Consider the following 22997-nt stretch of genomic DNA (forward strand, 5'->3'; position numbering starts at 1 on the left):
TTTTTGAAACTGAAGTATTACATACAACACTATTTACTTTTACACAATTTAGGTGACCTAGCAAAAAAACAAATCTCTGAAAACTTTTTAAAACGTTTTGCTTGATTTCTGTATAGATTATTATAGGCTTGAATAATTTACAGAAGCAAAAATGTTCACTTTCTTTCCAAAGAAATACTCCTTTACATACATCTGCCAAATTTTATAACTATTGTTAAAGGTTAGTAGCCCCTGATGCCTAATCACTGGGCATTAGGGATGTATGTTTCACAGTTCAAGAATCCTTCATCTGTTTACTAATACATATTACATAAAGTCATCATCTTTGAAATTTTGTACATTTTTAAGGTAAGTTAAAGTATATAGCCTTTAATTTAGACATTAAGAGAGTGTGGATTGTTCCCCCATTACCTGTAAAAGTCATGAGTTAATATTGAGACATAAATAATTTGTCTAAAATAAAATGGTAAAATATGGGTTAAGCACTCATGTTCAAATTTTTTACTATGGGAGAAGGGAAAGACCACTCATGCTTTTCTGTCAGAGGATTATTTTCAAAGGCCAGCATTTTAAAACATTTGCCAACTAATGGACTAAAGCATACCAAAAAATATATATGTGTATATTTTTAATATGGGATATCTATAATAATAAAAGCACAATATGCTAATTAGACCAGACAAAGCCAGGGATGTGAGGGAAGCCCAGGTCCGGGTGCCAGAGGGAAGCTGGTATTTCTTTACACACTTGCATTTTGTACTTTTACATCTTTGACTTGTTTTCCCAAATGTATTATTATGAAAAATAATAGGATGCAAGTAACCACCTTGTCTTTGCAGTTAATCGTGCTAGACACGTTAAGTTTTTTTATCCTTACTACCCTGAGAGGTTGGTGTTATTGCCGTTACTTTACTAATGAGAAAAGGGAGACAGAGAAATCAGGTAACTTGTAGCTAGTAAGTGAGAGTGTTGGAATTTAATTATAGATTTGCTTAACTTGAATTACATTGCTCTGTATAGAGAGAACCCTATTCATGAAATCAGCACCTTACCATTGTTTTCAACTAGTTCTGGGAGTTTGTGGTTTCACGCATAGGGAGATTAACAGATGTAAACAAAGGTACATGTTCCATGGCTGTATCTCTAAGTTTATGATTTTAGAGGTGCTTGATGAACATTAAAATCCAGGAAAAGCAGGTCAATATTCTTCCTCTGCTTGTCTCAGGATTGGTTTTCTTTTCAAATGCAGTTTTCTGTGTCATTTTGTCCCCAAATGATGCCGCATATACTATAAAAAAAAATCAATAAAACCACAGTTGTATTAAGAAATATTTTATTAACAAAACAGTAAATTCCACTTGCTTAGCATTTCCAATAATGGATAAATTGGCCTTGCAACAAAAAAACAAAACAAACAAAACCCTTAGATACCCAGTCACACAGAGCACTAGAAGGGGTGGGTCATGTGGCCTTTGACCACATCACACATTATTATAATATTTGTTGTTTTTTTAAAAAAAGGCAACACATTACATGGATAAAAAAGAAGCAGATTCAATCAGAAAAGTTAGTCTAGAGATGTAATCAAATTTATGCCAGGTAGTGTGAAATCCTCTATTGTTTGCAAACTGTGTATGGAACCCTGATACTTTTGCTGTGAAGATTTTACTTATGTCTTTTTCTCTCCCTAGCTCATGTTCCTGTCTTTCTCCACTTTAAAATAAAGAAGGAAAAAAATGCTAGATTTTGTGTAGGCCAATAGCATTAGTAATATTTTTACTGACAATATAAGATTACATCACTGCATGAAATTGTAAAATTTATGTTGGAAAGAAACATTGGAATCATTCCACAACAACACTACTTCATAGATATACTGCTTAAAAATACCATTATTGATTTTCTATCATAGTTCAATCTTTCCAGGTGGAAACTAGGTCAAGTTCCATAGATCAAATGGAAAAGCAACCATTTCTTTTTATAACCTCAAATGTAAATTAGTGGTTTTATATTTACCCTCTTATTTCACTGGCTTTCCCTGAGTAAGACTGAATGAGAGGGGGGGAAAACACAAAACATGAACATTTTTAACCTAGCAAATGAAAAAAAAAATCTGAAACACAAGTAATGGATATTAAATTTTAGTTTTATACCTCTACTTTCTGGGTCATGAAAAGCCTTTATAACTTTTCATTTACAACAATTACTTGGCAACCATAGATATTGGTGATTTGCTATGTTTCTAAGGTGCTGTATGTCTGAAATCCAGGCCACTTCTTGGCTTTTTATATTCATCAACTAACGTATTATAAAAGATGTTTTGCATTTTTTTGCCTTTGCTGATTAAAGCTAATTGTAACGGTTTTCTTCTCTTCCTTGAAATCTAATATCATTTTTGGAGATGTTAAAGTAATGCAATCAATTTATACTGAGGCATCACCTTCCAATCTAATAATGCACTTCTTTTGCATTACCTTCTCATATTGGTAATTTATTGCTATGAACATCATAGAAACAATATGCAAAACAAGTGTATAACCTATACTTTTCCTACCATTTAATGTGTTAAATTAAAACTATTTAATGATATATATGTAAAACCACAAAAGTTAAAATATGGTCAATAATCAACAAATAGGGAATCAAAAATTCCTGAAAATACTTTTAGTTGAGAAAGTGTTTACTTTCCAAAATCTTTATCATGCACATTAGGTTCAGAGAAAAAAAATATAAAGTTTTCAATTGCAGCAATCAGATTAAAGTGTATATCAACCAATTTTGCTTTCATAACCTCCCCACCTAATGGTTTATATCCATGCATCAAGATATCATTGGTTTTCATTTTGATAAGAAAAGGTTCCATTTCACTAGGGAAATATCTTCTTGGGGTTTCTTGGGACCATGATCTCAACGAAGCAAATCACCCCACTTGTCATCAATACCTTGGCACAACTATCTTCCTTCCTGCTTTTCATTTTGTCAGTAAATATTTGTTAGTATCTGTATGTTTGGGTCTTTCATTATATCTGATGGATTACTCTGAATTCGTGTGTGTATGTGTGTGTACATCTTTGATTGTGAATAGTGAATGTATGTGGAAATGTATTTTGGGAAGAAAAAAGGTTAGAAGATACATATGTATAGCTTTTACCTTCTAATTCACACCTTTCATACAAATACTAAAACTTAACTGCAACAGAATGAAGGCTGTACATGTAAGAAAAAATGTAGCTGAATTTTTTATATACATTCATACATATCTTTCTTAGAATAAACACTACATTGTAACTTTATTTTAAAAAGTAAGTAATTGTGGCAATTTATAATGATGGCCTAAAAAATCAAAAACAACCCTGAAATAATTGTTGCTCCAATGTCATAAAACTCCCTATAATTAGCAACACTTATAACATTTAATTTACCAAAAATGGCTGAAGAGCAGAGATATATTTTGCATTTTCTATACAACAGGCTATAAAACGTCACTTAACCACAGTCCAGAAAGCACACAGAGATGGATTTTATATAAACATATGTAGTAACATATTAAGCGTGCATGAAAATTTCCCAATGATTGCATCTATGCCCTCTTGTTTTTGTTCTGAAATTTTAGTGTGATAATGTGCCTTATATTTCACAATGTTGAAAATAAGGCCTCCATACTTTTTTTTTTTCTCTCACAATCATAAAGGGGCTTTTTGAATGTGTTCCTACACAAGTCTTCAAAAAAGCCAGCACTTTGCTTCAAATGTAAATTCCAACCACTGCTCCATTTGCGCCAGGTAGCAAATTCTTAAGGATTTGCAGGTCGAGTCACTCAAAATGCCACAGTCTTCTCTGGCAACAGGACTATCTGACTTCTCGGGAAAGCGCTAGCACTTTGGCTAAATCCAGGATCATAGGTAGCTTCTTTTGTGTGTGTTGTGTTTTGTGTTGTGCCTCGATGTTGTAATACTCCTTTGCTTTATGAATGCGTGCGGTCATCACTGTCTTTTAGAAATGTTCCAGCAACATAAAGACAGGCAGAGTAAATGAAAACACTGTGGATGTTAGGGAATTTATTGGCCCCTGTTTTTTAATTTTTTATTTTTCTTTTTTTGGAGAAACAAGAGCATGAGATACTTGATTTTTTTTTATTTTTTAAAAACAGTCTTTCCTTCCTGATTGCATTCCCTGTCTTCTTTTGTATGTGCTTCATAAAAAGGAAAGTAAATAAGTTTATATTATGTCTCAGATAAAATGAAGACTATTTCTATACAAGGGTCCTTTTAAGATCTTGGAATCAGACGTAATACTCTTTATCCTTGTTCTTCTTATTTTTGTTGGCGCTCTTCGCACTGCTGGGTTGTTTCTCCTTTACGACAGCCCCGTTGGACTGTGCTGAGTTACTGATGTAGTTTCGACTTTCGTCCACGTGGTATGAGCCTTCATCCCGGTTTCTGTACTTGTACATGGCATAGAGGAGGATGAGGATGCACAGGGCGGCAGCGGCTACTATGCCTACCACCATGCCCGTGGTGCTGCTGGACTCCCGGATCACTTCTGCGGAGCCTGGGTATGGCTCTCTGCCCCCTGCCCGGGTTGGGTTGGCTATAGGAAAGAGGGGAGAGAAAAAACACACACAGAGTGATTATCGAGTTCCTTGAATGCTAACAGTTACCTTCTATTTCCATGACTAATGGAATAGTACCTACTGCTTTAGAAAAAGTAGGCTGCTGTGAAGTGTGGAATCCCTGCGCCTCAGGGTCACTAAAAAACTGGTGACAATGAATCAAAGCACTTGGTGAGAGATTTGTTGCCATCTTTTCTTTCTCACAGATCAATTTTGTTAACAAGGTCTTGTAAGTGCAGCCCCAAAGGGCCATGTTAATGTGTTAGGTGAAAAACCATAAACCCAGCATGGAAAATAAAATCATAATGACCCTACCTTGAAATATTAGAGGGTATCAATTTCAGAATCCAATTGATGTTAATGTAGAACCCTTAGAGACTCTGAATCAGGATAGCTAAATTTAGGACTATTTATGCAATCATATTGCCTCATACAGTATTCAATATAGTATTAAACAATAAAATAACTCAGACATTTTGAATAATCTAAATATCTGCTTGTAATAGTATGATTTTAGTCACAACTTTACAAACTAAAACAAAATTAATTCCTTTTTCTGTTGGAGGTTTATTTGTATGGATGGATGGGAATTAATTCATTGGTTGCAGTTGAATGATCACCAAAACCAAATTTGGGAGGTTAAAATAAATGATTTTTCCCCCTCAGTTTTATAGACCATCCATATTGGTTTTGAGTCAAAACTTGGTACCTAATAGATGACAATAAATAAAGGATTGGCTAGCCCTGTTTTATTCAACTGGTAAAACCCTTTTTAATCTTCCCAAAGTATAAAGAGTAACAAAGCTCTTCCTTTGGTCAGGAAATGGGTTTTGGGGTGCCGCACTGTCTTTCCAAGGCCTCATCAGGCACTGAAGTTGACAATAGATGGGGAGAAAACATCCTGCGATTTGGCTTACAGATCAGGGAGGCGAAGGTGACTCTTTTCTTGTACATAATACACTTAAAAATTTGTTGAAAGAATTTAAAAGAGTAGGAATTATAGAGAGAGATGATTTCATCCTACTTCTCTCTGATGCTAGTCATTTTTCTGTATGAATTTTCTTTTTCTGAATTTTCACCCTCTCCCTTGTCTTAAAAAATCATTACTTTACAGATGTAATGGGTTAATTTTTTTAAAACTTTGTAAGTTATGCAGAATGAATTTAAATCATCACCAGATTGCATATATAGCAAATATGTATGCATGTGGATGTATACACACAGCAGAAATGGAATAATTGAAGAAGACTGAGATTGGACTTTTATATCACTACTATTCAACATTACGTAGTAATTATTTTTTTTTAAATATTTCTACAAAAGTTCCTATTCCTGGGATTGATTCACCAACTGTAACTCTAGACTGCTTTATAATTTCGTTTTCAGACGTCACCAAGATTTCTTCTGTCTGCATGTGAATTTCTTGCAGTCATTTTCCTTTCCTTCTCTGAACAAAGCCTTGCAAATATAGTCACTTACAAAGTCATAGCTTTCAGTCTCAAAGCAGCGATAGGCTGTGTTCTGAGAGACAAAATGTAGCAGGCGAAACATTTCTTTGTTGAGTATGTCACTGCTTGTTTTACAAAGGACCAGGTAATGTCGCTGAACAAGCCTTGGCATGGCTTCTGTGGCCAAGGCGGAGGAGGCCAAGACTGTAATCCACAGCATTTGATTACAGGAAATTAATTTCCTCCCCAGAAGAACAGGACCTACTGCAGGAGCTCTGTCACCACCTGACCAACCAAAGGCCACACTTTCTCTTTCAAATACAGTCGTCTTGGCCAAACTCTGCCAATTAGCTCAGCTGCTAACATTCACTAAATGACAACTTCCTGCTCATTTGGAGGAGTTTTCTTTTGCCAGGGTGTCATAAGATCTGAAACGGGATCTTTACTTAAATATTACCTAAGCCTCTTCTCCCCACCAGGTGGGATGCTTTCATTTTCAACACATTTTCATAATTATCTCATTCTGTTTGTCAGAAAGGAATGGGGAGAGCGGAGATAAAATCCTATTCATATAGCTCACAACAGCAAGGATTGAGAGTTTTAATGAAATGCTAGGTTTAAATGTTCTTTCCTAAGGGGGGGGGGATATATATTTCCCACAGAAATCTGTATTATTGGTGAACTATCTTATCCAAGAATTTTAATCTTAATTTATCTGTTTAAATACTTTTAATATATTTTCACAATGAAAGCATAAGCAGCATACCATCCATTTGATGTTAAAACTAGAATATGATTGCAAAGACCTAAGAAAAGCCTCAAATGCTTCAATTTTGCCATATAGCCATTTGTAAAGGACCTCATATTTAAGGGAAATACTTGTGTTTTTAGCAATTCCAGACAAAATGTTGATTAAGTCACATATAGGCCTAAAAATAGCTCTGTAACCCATGTGAACATAAAGATTCTAAATGCAATGTTTTTTAAATAATCTATAAAAAACACACACACACCAAATCCAATGAAGGAATTTTATCCCTTTTCTTCTGGTCAACATTAAATTAATACCACAGGTATTTTATAGGCCTACTTAGAATATGCAGTTGCTTTTCATCTAATTGATTATTCAATAACCTTTTTTTCTGCTTCAAATTTGAAGGCTAAGTGACCTTTATTCTAAGTTTAGAAGTTTTAATAATAGTAAATAAAGGCCCAGCTAGCCCACTAAAGTGTTAATGGGATATCTCTCCTAGATGTGCAATAAAAGGCTAGAGAAATTCACATATATTCTTGAATTATAAATGTGGCTTTGTGTATTGATTGTCATTAGTGGTTTATTTTGATGATCACTGAAAAGTATATGGGGAAATTTAATTAATTTAAATGTAGAGAATAGTATAAATGGCTCAAAAAGTTAAATGCCTTCTTGCATAATTTGGTTAAAATTTTACATAAAAAAGAAATGCAGTCATCTTTTAACCATTTATGACAATGCAAACAATAATTAAATCAGAGAAATCCATAAAAAAATTCTTAAATTTCATGGGCTTGTGAATTTTGCATTCCCTTTAAACTCGATAATAAACTAAATCAAGATATTTTAGATAATTAAAGCAATCTACATCTTTTCCCTAATAGTGTTAAAAAATAAAGGAACTCCAATTTATTTTTACTCCGTCACCCTTTCTTTGTCCCAACATGTGATGAGAACACTTAAAAAAATGGGTAAAAAGATGGAGGGAAGCTAAAAGAATGGCATACATGCAAATTAGTAATAAGCCTTGAATGGTCAAAAGTTGACTGATTTGTAAGTAACACTAAGGTAATGTAGCCAATTCATTATACCAGGCACAGAGGCAAAAGAAGCCCAGATCAATGGAAAATTTCAATAGGACTGATGATGGGCAGGCACATAGGTACTACTTAGTGTGACTGGAAATAGGCAAGTATTCAACTGCAGCAGTGGTGGCACACGTATTTTGGTTAAATGTCCAGGGCACTAGCAATAAAAAAAAGAGTAGAAATATTTTAAGCATTTAGTTCCATTTATATTTTCTAATTTTAATAGTTCTATTCATATAGTGAAATCATGACTTACACATAATTTATGTGAACACTGTAACAATAGGTGCTTTTACTTACTAAAGGTTTCCCACATAATTCTGCCTTATCCCTGCTTTATAGAAGAATGTCCACCACCACATACCCCTGAATCCACTGGGGTGCTGTGTACACTGTTAGGTCTATTACATGTGGGGAAAGCACGTATGCATTCCTTAATGGCAATATGAAGACTTGAGTTTTGCTGGCATTTTTGCTTAAATGAGTCAGAAGGTATTCATTGTACCGGCAAGGGCAAAGAGCTGTCACAGGAATTTAACCTCTTTCACGTAAGACACTTTTCAGCCAAAAGGCTATGGAGATATTCCTGGGAACAGACAGCATTATCTTAAAGGGCAAATGAAAATGATTTTTAATTCTGTCTTTCTCAGATATTTGGCAAGATCCTGATGGTTTCTAGAAGTTTTTCACATGGTCTGCTTTGGCCCAGGTTTATTAAGAATCCTCTACACTAGCTCTATGAATTTTCTTGTTTTTCATTGTTTAATTAATATTGTGATTCCTTAGGTAGGCATAGCCTTTCCAGTGTTAGGATAGTTATTAACATATCTCCACATTAAACCCTAAAACCAGTTTATTCGTATCAGATAATAATTCATGGTGCAAAAAATATATCCCAGTGCCTTAGTGTATTTGTTGCTTTGCATGAAAATGTTAAAATATTTAAAATTTTAACTTATCCTTAAATTTGCTGAGATAATTATTTTAAACTACCATGACAGGAAAGAAATTGTCCTAATTGATGTTCTTTCTTTGTGACAGTCCCTGGCACTGTATCTGTGAAAGAACATTTCCCCAAGTAGGAACTAATTTAGGTCCAGTTAACAAACACCATGAGACAAACATGTTTGAGAGACACAGTAGGCTGTAGTGCAGAGAATTATTTGTGACAGGTCTCGTTTCTTCCCAGCTCTTCTGTCATCACACCTATGCTGCTCTCTATTCTTCCTCCTCCTTAGTCCCCCTCTCTACCTCTTCTGTGTGACTCTCTCCCAGCTCATGACTTAGTTTTGAAGGTGGCTTTCAGAGTGTTTAGTGGGTGTGTCCCTGCCCATTCTCAGGTAAATGAAAGTCAGGCCAGTAGGGGTCAGCACTTTTTGCCTCTGGGGTAAGTGCATTCCTCAGCAAGGTGTTACTTCAGAGTGTTTAGTGGGTGTGTCCCTGTCCATTCTCAGGTAAATAAAAGGCCAGTAGAGGTCAGCACTTCTTGCCTCTGGGGTAAGTGCATTCCTCAGCAAGGTGTTAAATGAGTGACAAAACTTAGTGCCAAATTCCTAATTTCAAAGCATAATATAAAATAGTCCTTACTGTCCAAAACATCTCAATGTGATTGATTGTTCACCAGACATGGGCTTTGTGTTTTATACTGCCATACTTTCCTTTAAAATTTAACTTTCTAAATTTGTTTAGAGAATAAAATTATATGCTTTATCAGAAGGAATAATATTATCAAGTAAAAAATAAAAGACGGGGATCTGAGCAGCACATTAAGCCATTAAGCTTTACTAGAGTCTTTATTTATTGCTTTGTCACTATTTGTTTCTAGTCTTAACCAAACCTGGAGTATAAAGCCCACATTTCCTTAGCAAAATGATTCTCAACTGAAGTTCTAAAATAACTATGCATTATTAAAGGTACATTTTTGAACATTAATGAATCTCTCCAAAGAGGTTTCACTTTGCAATAGAAAGCATTCAGTACACTTTAGCTGTTCTTTCTGAGATTGGAAACATAGCAATAGAAAATTGCTATTAAATATAATTGCTCTTGGTTTATGTTTTTGTAACACTGCATGAGAAAGGATGCTTAAAGTCCTAACTCCTGTCACATAGAATGAGGGTTTGGTGGATGATTGTGGGACCTTATATTTCCATTGATGAGTTTACCAAAGCAATAACCATGCCACAAGATGCTCTTTTTATCACTCAAATTGTCATTTTTATGAAACTACTTTGTATACTTGGATGAGCTGTTCTTTCACTGTAATCTTATTATATTTATGTTGTTTCCAAAGTTGGCTTTGTAGCTCGAGACTGTAGTTTCCAGGCAATTTTTATTGCTGATTTTATTTCTTCAATATAGACTGTTAGTATATAGGTATGTCATCAACCATGACCTTGTCATATCAAGAATGAAACTAGAGTTTCACTAGAAACTGATGACAATGAAAATATAGCTTTTCAATATTAACGAAAAATTGTAAGAGACTTCCAATCTTCAGAAATAATTCTCTCTATCTCTCTCCATATATATATATATATATATATGCCATTCTGCTACCTGGAATTGTTAGATAGCCAGTCTCACAATAATCCTTTTTAAAAACTATTGGTAAGATGCATTTACTTAATTTTTTTTTCACTAAGAGTCTTTCAGTAATCTTTATCTAAGATTAAATTAAAAGTAATCAATTTTAAATTTCTGTCTCCATCCCATGTAGGAAAAGGAGCTGCCTAAAATGATCTCATTAGACCAGAGCTCTGTACTGTGTTTTAATAGATGTGGAAGTTATTACAATTCTAGCCTAGCCTTGAAAATGGTTTCAGATTTATGGGGAAAGATTTGACGTTTCCAGTATCCAGTTTTATTAATAATGTGAAAAGAAAATTGGAATTGTAGGCTCCTGGGGTGTTTGTGAATTGAGAGTAGTATAGTTTTTTCTCCAGAAAATAAAGTTTATTCTTCTTCTTTCCATTTTAGTGCTTCAGTACAACCTGGGTCAGAAGAAACTCTGATGCAACCACTTACAAGAACACGTGTTTAAATATCACAGTTGCAAGAAAGAAGGTAGGTAAATATTTATATGGCATGCACAAATATCAACATTACCACAGCTGCAAGAAATCAGGTAAGCAATGTTTTTTATGGCATGCACTGATATCGACACACACTATGGTTTTATGAGAGGTGATGAATGCTGTCAAATCCCTCCCTTTATGCCAACTCCACTCATGCCCTGAACGTTCTGAAGTTCCCTCCTGCAGATAGGACAAAAGGCTGGAGAGGGGACATGTCTGAAGCATCTTAGTCCTTCCAATGAACTGGAGATTCAGAAAGAACTTGGAAATCAATAAGCCCTTACTACCTCCATGGCTGCTGGGTCTAATATTTTCCTCTGTTACTTTCAAAGCCACCAAGGCACATGTTTGAAGGGAAGTGCAGAGGCCATCACTGTGGGATTGAGAGGAGCATTATCTTCACCAGAAATATAGATATTGCATGCTTGACACAGAAAAACTCATCCTGTGCCTGGAGGACAGAGCGCACCACATAGACAGAAAATGCAATGGACACACACACCTTGGGTGACTTTGGGCGCATTGAAACTAGTAGAGAAACACATATCCCTCATCTCTGGGGGAGGCCATAGGGTCATGGGATTTACAGAGAGTATTCTTAAATTACTCTATACTTTATGTAAACAATGTGTCCACAGCTTAGTTATCTGCAGGCTCCTTAAACTTGTTGCCTGGTCATGGTGCCTATTAGATTTTATTAGAACCCTTGAAAGTGTCCGAGTGTTTACTAAAGTACCAGTGTGACTAATATTCTTAAGGTCCTCCAAAGTCTGCCCACAATGATCTATTAAAATTTGTCTTCCACTTCTCCCAAAATAAGTGGCAATTCCAATTTTATTTGTGTACCCCAGTCTCCTCTATACCAATTGAAATTCTGCCCAGCTCCCATGATCATTATTCTCCTGCCTGACTGAATACTACCAATTCCTCATGACCCAGTTTAAATGTCCTGTCTTTTATGAAGTTTTCTCTAAGACTATTCATTCTATCTGTTAATAAATATATAGTGAGCAGTAGGTATGTTCCAGGGATTGCACTAGCTACTGCAGGTGAAGTAGATAACCAAACTCACTTGACACCTACCCTCATGGACCTTAAAATATAATAAGGAAAATAGATATACAACACAGAATCACAAAGTTCAACTTAAAGCAATAGCTGGAATATGTATGATGAAGAAAAATGGTAGGTACCATGCAGGAGCAGAACAAAGATCTCTGCTTTATAGTGAGGTGTCAGGAAGACATTTATGCCGAGACATGGAAAATGAGTGGAGAATAGTCAAATGAAAAGTGCACAGAACAGACTTCTAATGAGAAGGAATAGCATGTGGAATGACATTGAGGAAGAAAAGAGTTTTGCTTTTCAGAAACTAAACAAAAGCCAGAGTGGCTACAGTATTGTAAGTTTTGTAGGAGAATGAGAAAAAAATTTTGAAGGTAGGTACGAAACTTAACACAGATCATAGACTATGCAATGAAATCATACAAGCTGAGATCAGCACATTTGACACCATAAATAATAACAATTTTATGTGAAACAAAGGTGTCACTAAAAAAGTAAAAATGCAAAAGAGAAAGGAGAGGAGAAATACTGCTGTCCATATGAAAGATACATATCTCTAAGATACAAAAAAAGATAACCCACTAGGAGAATGGACACTAATACACACGGCCAATTGGAAAACAGAAGACCCGAATAGGTGATTAAATGCCGGACCAGATGATCAATTTCATTAGAATAGAAGTCAAAATAAAATAAGGAGATTTTAAAAACCCACAAATTTTAAGGAAAAAAAGAAGAAAGAGATAGTGGTATGGTAAATGGTAGTATTATAAATGCTACAGGGTGTTTGTTAAAATGTTGTTTGTGAGTAAGAAAAAGGATAACAAAAGTTCAGCAACAATGCTTCATTGAATAAATAAAGTCACACCCATAGTCTAGAATATTAATAGAGTTAAAAATAATTGTTACAGTCAAATCTGTTGACCTGAAGATGTCCATAATATATTAGGAAAAGAGAAAAACAAATTTAATTCATATATCATACTTTCATTTTATAAGGTGAGAGAGAGAAAAACAACCCTGCATTTATGTTTATAGGAACATGGTAAAAGGTGTGTGAAAGAGGCATGTTAAGTTGTTATCATTGGTTAATGTATGTAGATAGAAAAAAAAATTAAGTATAAAAAATTAAAATTTTTGACAAATATTATGTGAATAACAATTTACCAGGGACCATATAAGACATTGAGGATGCCAAGGTACCCAAGACAGCCATGATTCTAATTTTTTAAAACTTACACTGTATGGTTTCATTCATATGTGGGATATAAAACCAAAAGCAACAAATAAACAAAAGAGAAAAAAAAAACTTATAGATGATGGTTAGCAGAGGGAAGGGTGTTGGGGGCTAGTAAAGAGGGTCAAATATATGGTGAAGATAGATTTGCCTTTGGGTTGTGGGCCACAATGCAACATACAGACCATGTATCATAGAAGTGTATACTAGAAACTTATATGACCTTACTAACCAGTGTCACCCCAACAAATTTAATTTAAAAGGAAATTATTAAGAGATTACAGTTACTGGTTCAAAAGAGATTTTAAAAATTAGAGTTCCTATGTAACTCTTAAATGTTACTAGAGTATATTTTAGGATTTCTGGTTGCAAAGAGCAAAGAGTGTATTTTTTACTGAATCAAAAAGAAATAGAGTTTCTATATAAGTCTTAAACACTTTAAAAAAAAACTGTTGGTATATCGGAAATAAACAGAAAATCTAAGAAAACAATTTTAAATTTAAAAAATTCAATAGCACAAGGAAGCATAAAAATTGGGTAGTAAGAGAGACAATGAAGGGAAGGATTTAGAAAGTAAAGAACTATGAATACAAGGGGTTTGGGGAGACACTTAAGGAGAATGATCAAGGCTCGAGTGAACCCTGAAAGGTCACTGAGGGTTTCTGAAGAAGGAAGACATGAGCCAGTAAGAACAGAACCAAGAAGACTTACGTTTTATTTCTGTTGGGCTGTTTCTTCTCTTCCAGACAAGATTGCTAGTCTTTGATAGTTTCCAGTGACTCTATTTCTACCACCCCTCTTCCTATATCTAATGAAGATAGGACACACTAACTGTAACATATATTTTTTCTGACTGATTGATTAGAGGAAGAGATTTTTGTAAGTTTATAAATTTTCCGGAATAGACTGGGGTGAATGTAACCATTAAGAAAGTGTGAAAGAAATTTGGTTTCAAGGTTTTAGTTATAGTAATAAGCAACTGGGCAAGAAACTGGCAGTAACATTGCATATCTCTTTGCTTTCCTAACTCCCACCTCCTAAATATCTTCAGTAAAAGAAATTAAATATGACGTTTATATAATTAAATCAGAAATCACCTTTCCTGTGCTTAGGTGAATGGAGATGAATGTGCATCGATGAAAATATCATATCTGCATTTATTTCCCTATATCTCCAAGTAATATGAGTTTAGTTGCAATGACTAATCCAGTTTTTAATTAAATTTATTAGGGTAACATTTGTTATAATACTGTACAAGTTTCAGGTGTACAATTCTATCCTACATCTTCTGTATATTGCATTGTGTGCTCACCACCCAAAGTATATTCTCTTCTGTCATCATATATTTGAACACCTTTACCCTCTTTGTCTTCTCCCTCTCCTCCCTTCTCCTCTAGTAACCACCACACTGTTGTCTGTGTCTATGAGTTTGTTTGGTTTTTTCTTGCTTTGTTTCATTTCCCATGTGTAAGTGAAATCATATGGTTCTTTGTCTGACTTATATCGTTTAGCACGATACTCTCAAGATCCATCCATGGTGCTGTGAATGGCAATATTTCATCTTTTTTTAAATATATTTTATTGATTTTTTACAGAGAGGAAGGGAGAGGGATAGAGAGTTAGAAACATCCATGAGAGAGAAACATCAATCAGCTGCCTCCTGCACACCCCCTACTGGGGATGTGCCCGCAACCAAGGTACATGGCCTTGACCAGAATCAAACCTGGGACCCTTCAGTCCCCAGGCCGACGCTCTATCCAGTGAGCCAAACCGGTTAGGGCTCATCTTTTTTTTTATTTTTTTTATTTAAAGTCAGCCAAGTTATAGCCTTCATTTTGAATCATTTCAGTGTCTTATTTACATCAACATCACCTGACACTCACAGCACCACAAATAGTTGTGAACTAACTTGGAACTCTTTTCTCAAATTCAGCAGAGTAGCTGAAGTCTCTAGGGTACTTTTTATTCCTGCTGAGCTTAGAGTGATAAATTTGAAAAGGGCATCATCAGTCAGGTCAAACTTTCCATAATTGTCAAGCAGGAGGAAAACCATATAGGCAATAATTGAGAAAATCCGTTTCAAAGTTAGGGAGCCTGGAGAGTCTTGTGTGTGTTTCATCAAAATGTATTACATTTTAGAAAGTGGGAGAAGAGCTATATTTTGAAATGTAGAAGACACTCTCCATTACTCATTTCCAATCCACTAAACTCTTGCATAGCAAAATAGTGTTTTTTGCTGGAAACTCATTGACTAAAATACCCAGAAATGCATACACCCAGAAATCACTTTTCTTCAGATGCAATTCACATTTTTACATATAGAAAGCTTAACAATCAATCTTTACACAAATCCAGGGGATTAATTCAAAGGAATCATCAAATTTTAAACCAGTAATTTTGGGGAACCTGATTATAGGAAGACAAAAGTGGCAGCACAATGATTATAGCTAGGTTAATAGGAGAGTGTATGTGTATGTTGTAGGCACACACATGTGAATAATGCACCATTCATTCCAATTATCTGACAAAGTAGCAACAGTCACCTCTCTCCACCCCTCATTATTTATAAGTCAGACTTTTTGAAAAGCTCCAGGAAAGATTTCACAATACCTTGGGGTTAAGTTACTTAAATATATTGGATTATCAAAACTCTCTTAACTTTCTCCCAAATATTGCAAGGATTTACCCTTAGTAGATATATTTTCACATGACTTAATTGTCAAATGATATTCAACATGGCTATTATAACTTCTGACTCAGTGCATTTTCTTATTTTATTTAGTTACCAACTGTTACTTTTATGGAATTATTATTATATGGTAGGCTCTGTGCACTTCACACAAATCATCTAATTTATTCTTCATAACACCACCATGATACAGGTATTATCATTCCTTTATAGGAAAGGGAAATGAGTCTCAGAGAGGTTATGTTATCTAGGCTTCATAAATGGCACAGCAGAAATTACAACTTGGGTATGTCTGTTCTAGTTTTAGACATTCAATGCATCTGCATTTATGACTGCAGAATGATTTATTAATATTCCCAATTTTATCCTTTTCTGTAGAATTGAGCACTTTAGGCCTCCTTTCTAGTTTTAACCCTTCCAGCCACACTCCACTGTACCTCCTGCCATCTCTCTGCCCTTTCTTTCCAGTAAAGAAATTTGCATTCCCACAGAATCTTAGGAAAGCCAGGGGTAGGAAGCATATCAGACATTAGGTTCTATTCTAGGCATTGCAGCTAACTTGCTGAGTTGACCCATAGCAACTCATTATCCTCTACTACCATGTTTTCATCAGCAACATAGGGGCCATACATTATTTACCTCCTAGGGTCTTTGTGAGGATCAGACCAGGTAGGACAATCAATGTGAAAGTGCTTTGGAAAAAACAGTGATGGTCCAATTATTTTCCCTGTGTCTGCCACACAAAAGGTATTGAATCACCAGCTGTTCCAACAAGTAGACAATTCTGCAATATGTACTGCACGCCATGGCTCAGTCTGTTGTGACAGGGCCATGAAGAACATTATCCCCACGGGGGTCACTGTATTCAGGGACTTTCCTCTCATGCACGGAGGCCCTGTGAATTCAGGTGGCAAACGGCCATTTACATTGCAGGACATGATTCAGGCCATTAATTGTCATGCTGCGTATGGAGCTTGTTTCTGTTGATCTGCGAAACATTCTATCTTTACAGATCCGTGCTCTCTGGTACCTATGAATGGAGTGAATTATACCTCTTCCTCTTTCAAAATTTTATGATCTGTTAGGTTTTTAGGTCTCATGAAATCAATCACCTGAGACCACTCTTTGGTAATAATTGAAAGCAAAGCTTATTATCTTGGAAATAATAAGTATTGTTTAGGTTTTAGGGTGTATTTCTAAAATTGTTAGGTCAGTTCTCTTTTCCATCCCCTTTCACCTGCTCTGGACTTGCATGGTGTACCCTGGAGGAAATTGCAAGGGTCCAGGTCATTCTGGGTAAGGAGGCAGTGCACAGTTTTCCTGATTTTAAAACTGGGTCTACTCACTTCGGGTGATGGTTTTTATATTCCTGTCAGGAAGCTATTGCTGTCTCAATTTTCTTTTGTTGGAGAAAGATCACATTCTTTCTGGGGAAAGTGCAATAGCTGAGGTGAAAGATGAGACAGCTTCCCCACTGAGCCCATTAGAAGGAATCGTGTTAAGCCTAGAATTGGGAACTATGGAAGGCAAGCCATCCATCATGGGGGAAGGGTGTGTGGTGGGTAAGCCCGGTTAAGCCAAGCTGCCCAACGTGTTCCTGAATGTTGGAGGAGGAAGGGGAAGCAGATTATAAGAACAGGCAGGAAAGCTAATCATCCTTTTCTCAAAAGCACTGTGTGGCAGAGACCTGTATTTTTTTTCCTCCAGAAATAAGGATAGCAGATGATATGTACCCTCTTCCCATCCTAGCAACCTCAATTTCTCTAGCACAGTGGTTCTCAACATTCCTAATGCCGCGACCCTTTCATTTTTTTCCCTCCAGAAATAAGGATAGTAGATGATATGTACCCTCTTCCCATCCTAGCAAACTCTATTTCTCTAGCAGAAACTAGCTCTTGTCTTGTTAGTTTCCTAGTGGCTACTGAGAGAAGTTTTATGCTGATAGAATTCAGAAATAGTTTTTAAAACTTAGATGCTAAAGGGCCAAATACTAACGTTTTCCTTCCTTCCCTGAGATGCAGGTTTATTTCTTTATGATATGGCTTACTCAGTTAGTTGTCTGGTACTGCCATTAAAAGATAGTTTCCGCTAGTTTTTGCTCTAGCGGAAACTAGGTCTTGTCTTGCTAGTTTCCTAGTGGCTACTGAGAAAAGTTCTATGCTGATAGAATTCAGAAATAGTTTTTAAAACTTAGATGCTAAAGGGCCAAATACTAACATTTTCCTTTCTTCCCTGAGATGCAGGTTTATTTCCCTTTATGTTATGGCTTACTCAGTTAGTTGTCTGGTACTGCCATTAAAAGATAATTTATATTATTGAAGGTTATGTGTGGCCGACTCAAAGCTAAGTGCTCTACACACATTCTCTTTTATCACCACAACAATATCATGAGTATTTAACATTATTGATGCCATTTTATAGATGCAAAAAAATAGAGGTCCAATGCTTTGTTTCCAATTACACGGCAACTGGATGAACTGTGATGTGAACTCTGACTTCTAAGGTTTGCTTAAATGAAATGTAAAATTAGTGTACTCATAGGTATGGCAATGGTGGTACATCTCTTTCTACTAATTTTAAAAGTTTGATTGATGGTCTTGGCTATATTGGCAGCTTTAATACATCCTCTTTTAACCTGGCAACTTAATAAAGTATTCCTTTTTATTTACTTTTCACTTAGAATTGACATATAACATTGTACTAATTTTAGGTGTACAATCTAGTGATTAGATATTTATATGCATTATGAAGTGATTACTCCTATAAGTCTAGTGTTTATTTGACTCTATATGTAGTTATTGCAATATTACTGACTAGAGTCCCTATGCTGTACTTTTCATTCCTGTGAGTGTTTTTATAACTGGCAATCTGTACTTCTTAATCCCTTTACATTTTTTTCATCCATCCTATCAACAACTCTCCCATCTGACAACCATCAATTTACTTTCTGTGTCGTTTGTTTGTTTTTTTAGACTTCACATATAAGTGAAATCATATGGCATTTGTCTGATTTATTTCTGAATAATACCCTCTAAGACGATCCATGTTGTCACAAATGGCAATATTTCATTCTTTTTTATGGCTGGGTAACATTCCACTGTATGTATATACTACTACTTCTTTATTCATCTATTGATGAACATTGAGGTTGCTTCTGTATCTTGACTATTGTAAATAATGCTGCAATGAACATAGGGGTGCATATATCTTTCCGAACTAGTGTTTTGAATTTCTTCAGATAAATGTGCAGAAGTGAAATAGCTGGATCATATGGTACTTCTAATTTTTTAGGAGCCTCCATCCTATATTCCATGGTGGCTGAACCAATTTACAATCTTACCAACAGTGCATGAGTGTTCCCTTTTCTCACCAACAGTTGTTTGTATACTGATGATAACTATCTGACATGTGAGATCTCATTGTGGCTTTAATTTGCATTTCCCAGATCCTCGTTTCTGTGGGAAAGTTGGAGCCCACCTTAGGGAGCTTTGCTCCAAGTTGTAGAAGTACCTCCAGTCATGAAGATATAGAAGGTTTACTTTTACTTTGGGTGAAGCCAATTACCAAAGATAGTCTCTGAACTCTCCAATGCAGCTCTTTAAGCTCTCCTGTTTTTTTTGTGTTTTTTTTTTTAGCTCAAGTTCTGGCCTCTTTGTCCAATGTAATTTTTGTTTTGACATTACTGCTCTCAGAAAAACGGGGGGGTGGGGGAGTGAGTGCAAATGATGTCTAAAATGACTTTCTTGTATTTTAACCATACAATGCTCATTTTTGTTTGCTTTCTAGATAATTAAATTTACATTGGAAAAAAAAAAAACAAAACAAAAAACACAAATTTCTCCATCAGCATGTCAGACACTGAAATCCAACAATCATATCAGTGACCCAACTCCAGCTGCCTGGTCCTGCACTTATACCATTAGCTAAGTCCTTGGCACTGACTCCGGCCTGGTGCTAAGGAGATGCTCTAGATGTCTCAAAAAACGGAGCACTCATTACTGTTGTTTTTCTGGCTACAGCTCAAAATTCACCATTTTAACTGCAATGTGTTGACTATTAGGGCTAATTAAACTTGTTTTTGAATAATCACATAATAAATACCTCAATTTTAAATGTTGCACAAAATTAGCCCCTAATCAGGCTTTAAAAATATGATCTAATAAGTGAAATATTCCTTAAATGATTGTGATTACTTATTTAATGAAAAGATGCACCTCATTTAATATACATATTTTCACTGCTAATGTGGTTAATGGGTTCGGTTCAATAGAAATCCTTTGATCTTTTCTCAAAATAGCACACTGTAAAACTGCATGGTAATTGCAGCAAATTTAGCCTAATGAATAGTAATACATGCAAAGGACCTTTTAAATTTAAGTGAACATTTAAAAAAATAATGTTATTTTTGTGCTATGCCTGAATTTTCTAACAAACTTCTGAAATATGAAAAATAATGAAGTAGAATGTTCGTCAAGTACTAAGAGCAATAACAAAGAGAATAAATCTTCACTAAGTGCTAGTTGTTATTGTGGCCTATTATTACTCATTTAACTTGAACCCAGATCATTGTGAACAAGTGATGAGCAATCAACAGTTATCCTTTGAGGGTCTGTACTGACTAGCTCATCCCTATTGGTTCAACTTATGCTTAAAATATTGTCACAAAAATGATAATCCTTTTCTTCTGCTATAACTACCCAGCTTTTAAAATTATTATTCAATAGAGCTTTCTTTTTTCTCGTTTGACAAAGATTTAATTGATATGGAGGTGGCCCAATATTCTATTAGCTAGCCCCCCTTCCCCGCCTTCCCACACATACATACACAAAGAGTATGGACAGGATATGCTCAGCATTATAAATAAAAGGGGAAATTATTTTTCCTAAATAGGGTTCCCAGGAAACTGGAAGCTGATCCTGTTCTCTTTGTAATATAGACAAAGTAGAGTTATTCAATTAGGAAGATCTCACCAAAGGGGGTCATAATCTTCATTTACTGTCTCAAATATCAACATAAAAATCACCTTTCCAAATTTCTTGAGTTTTCAGAAAAGGTTCTATTTAGAAAAGGATTTCAAAACTAACTAACATACTGACATTATTAAGGGTCACCTTGAAACTTAACTGGTTTGCAGTGTTGTCATTTTGTCAATTTACTAAGTAAATCTAAAACATAAGATTTCAAAGCTTTACAAACTAAAGTATGTTCACGTGAAAAAATGTCTTGGAAAATATGTATTTAATACAAATCGTAATGACAGCAAATAGTCATATAGCACTTATTATAAGCAAGGCACTGTTCTACAACATGCTTTCTATATATTAATTCATTTAATCTAATAACCATATCTGTAGGCTGAGGGAAAAGCTATCCGCTTGTCACATGTCCAGGCAGCTGAAAGGAGGCATTTTGGGAAATGTGATCTAGTTCCCAATGGCTGCTTCCAATTTCTACCTCTCAGCTAAGAGTGATGATTCAGTTAGACTTCCTGAATTGCATAGTCACCCTGCCATATTCTAAACACTGTTTATACCAATGTGAAGGTATTTTCCAATGCTAACCACACAGGACAATATGGCTGCAACCAAGGATAACTGAGTTCCAAGTGTTTCCACACAGGGGGTTGTCCCTGATCTAGTTTCAACATGTACAGTTCCCATCAGGAGGCCAGAGTGGCTCATCATTTGTCCACTGATTTTCAGTCAGAAAAGTAATAGCACTTTGTAAAAGGGAAAATGTAGGTTGAATATTCTTTCTATATTGCTAAACTGAGAAAAAGAAGAACCACCATTTATGCTTCACTTTATGCCAGGCATTGCAGCAGGCGCCTTAAATATTAGTTTTAATTCCTGCAATAACCTGAAAAATAGGTGATATTTTAATGTCAAAGATGAAGAACCTGGTGATCATGAAGATTAATTGAGAATGCATTCAGGGTAGAATGAAAGATGTCCGTTTGTAGAATGTGAAATTGAATAAGAACTTCCTATTTTTGCTCCCAGAGCTTAACAGAGCAGTGGGTGCACAGGAGGACTCAATACTATTTGATCAATGGTGAAACTGATAATCTACCACATATACAACTTTCCTCTTCATTAAGAGTTCTGAAGGGAACCACATGGTAATTCAAATTGATCAAACACTTGCTAGAAGGCATATTTACTCTATTCAAGAATATGCCAGATTTTCCCTGTTTCATTAATAGCCCTAGAAAGGTGCCTAAGTAATGAACATAGCACATTTTCAGAGAAGAAGATATTTGAAGGGGCTGTGGATCAGGGAGATCAGAGAACTCTATTATGTAAATATTCAGGGAGTGTGAAAGACATTAGTGTGCAACCCACCTGTAGAAGTTATCCTGCACATTTTTACAAAAATATCAGCTTGCTTTTCTTTGCTTTAGGAAGAGCAAAAGTGCATAGCAGATACAACTAATTTCTGAATAACTCAATATGTAATTTTTCTAAAAAGTCAGTTTTCTAAAACATGACCTGCTGATAATCTGAAATGATTTTTAGCTTTATCAAACATTATCCAAAATCTAATAATATCAACAAGTACAGTTTTTGCACATGTTATTTTATACTTGTATTCAAGATAAAATGCAAGCAAGAAAAAGATATTTAAGAAAACCAGTACATTAAGAAAAGAAAGGCTTGCAGGAGGGGCATTCTATAATAGAACAACATTCATATTTGCAGAGCATTAAAGAAAAATATTTGGGAAATATATAAACTAAGAATCTCATAGGAAGATGTCACAGAAAAAGAGCCAATTCTACCAAAAGAGCAAAGTACAGGAATTATTAAAGTTGGGCATACAAAGTCATCGGTAATTGGACAGAACAAGTCAAGTAGAAAGAGATCTCACTTACAAAATGTAATATAGAAAGAGAAAGCACTCATGGAATATACTATGGAGACACTTTCAAGAACAGGTAAGGTCACAAGAAAAGTCTAAGGCAAATGATCCCATTGAAGCAACCACATTTGGAGTTTAAGCCTTAAGAGGAACTGATGAGTTGAAA

At 35.3% G+C, this 22997-nt stretch overlaps 1 protein-coding gene across 3 annotated transcripts in view; it reads right to left on the reverse strand.

The window, feature by feature from the left end:
- Positions 1-1316: 1316 nt before the first annotated feature.
- NRXN1 (neurexin 1) overlaps positions 1317-22997 on the reverse strand; it is a 944853-nt gene continuing 923172 nt past the window's right edge. For all 3 annotated transcript variants that reach the window (XM_005864821.2, XM_014538489.1, XM_014538488.1), the window contains one exon: positions 1317-4590. In XM_005864821.2, the coding sequence (XP_005864883.1) occupies positions 4283-4590 (308 nt within the window). In that variant the 3' untranslated portion in view covers positions 1317-4282. The remainder of the gene's footprint in view (positions 4591-22997) is intronic.

Source organism: Myotis brandtii, unplaced genomic scaffold (genome assembly GCF_000412655.1).
Source record: "Myotis brandtii unplaced genomic scaffold, ASM41265v1 scaffold191, whole genome shotgun sequence".
NCBI lineage: Eukaryota > Metazoa > Chordata > Mammalia > Chiroptera > Vespertilionidae > Myotis > Myotis brandtii.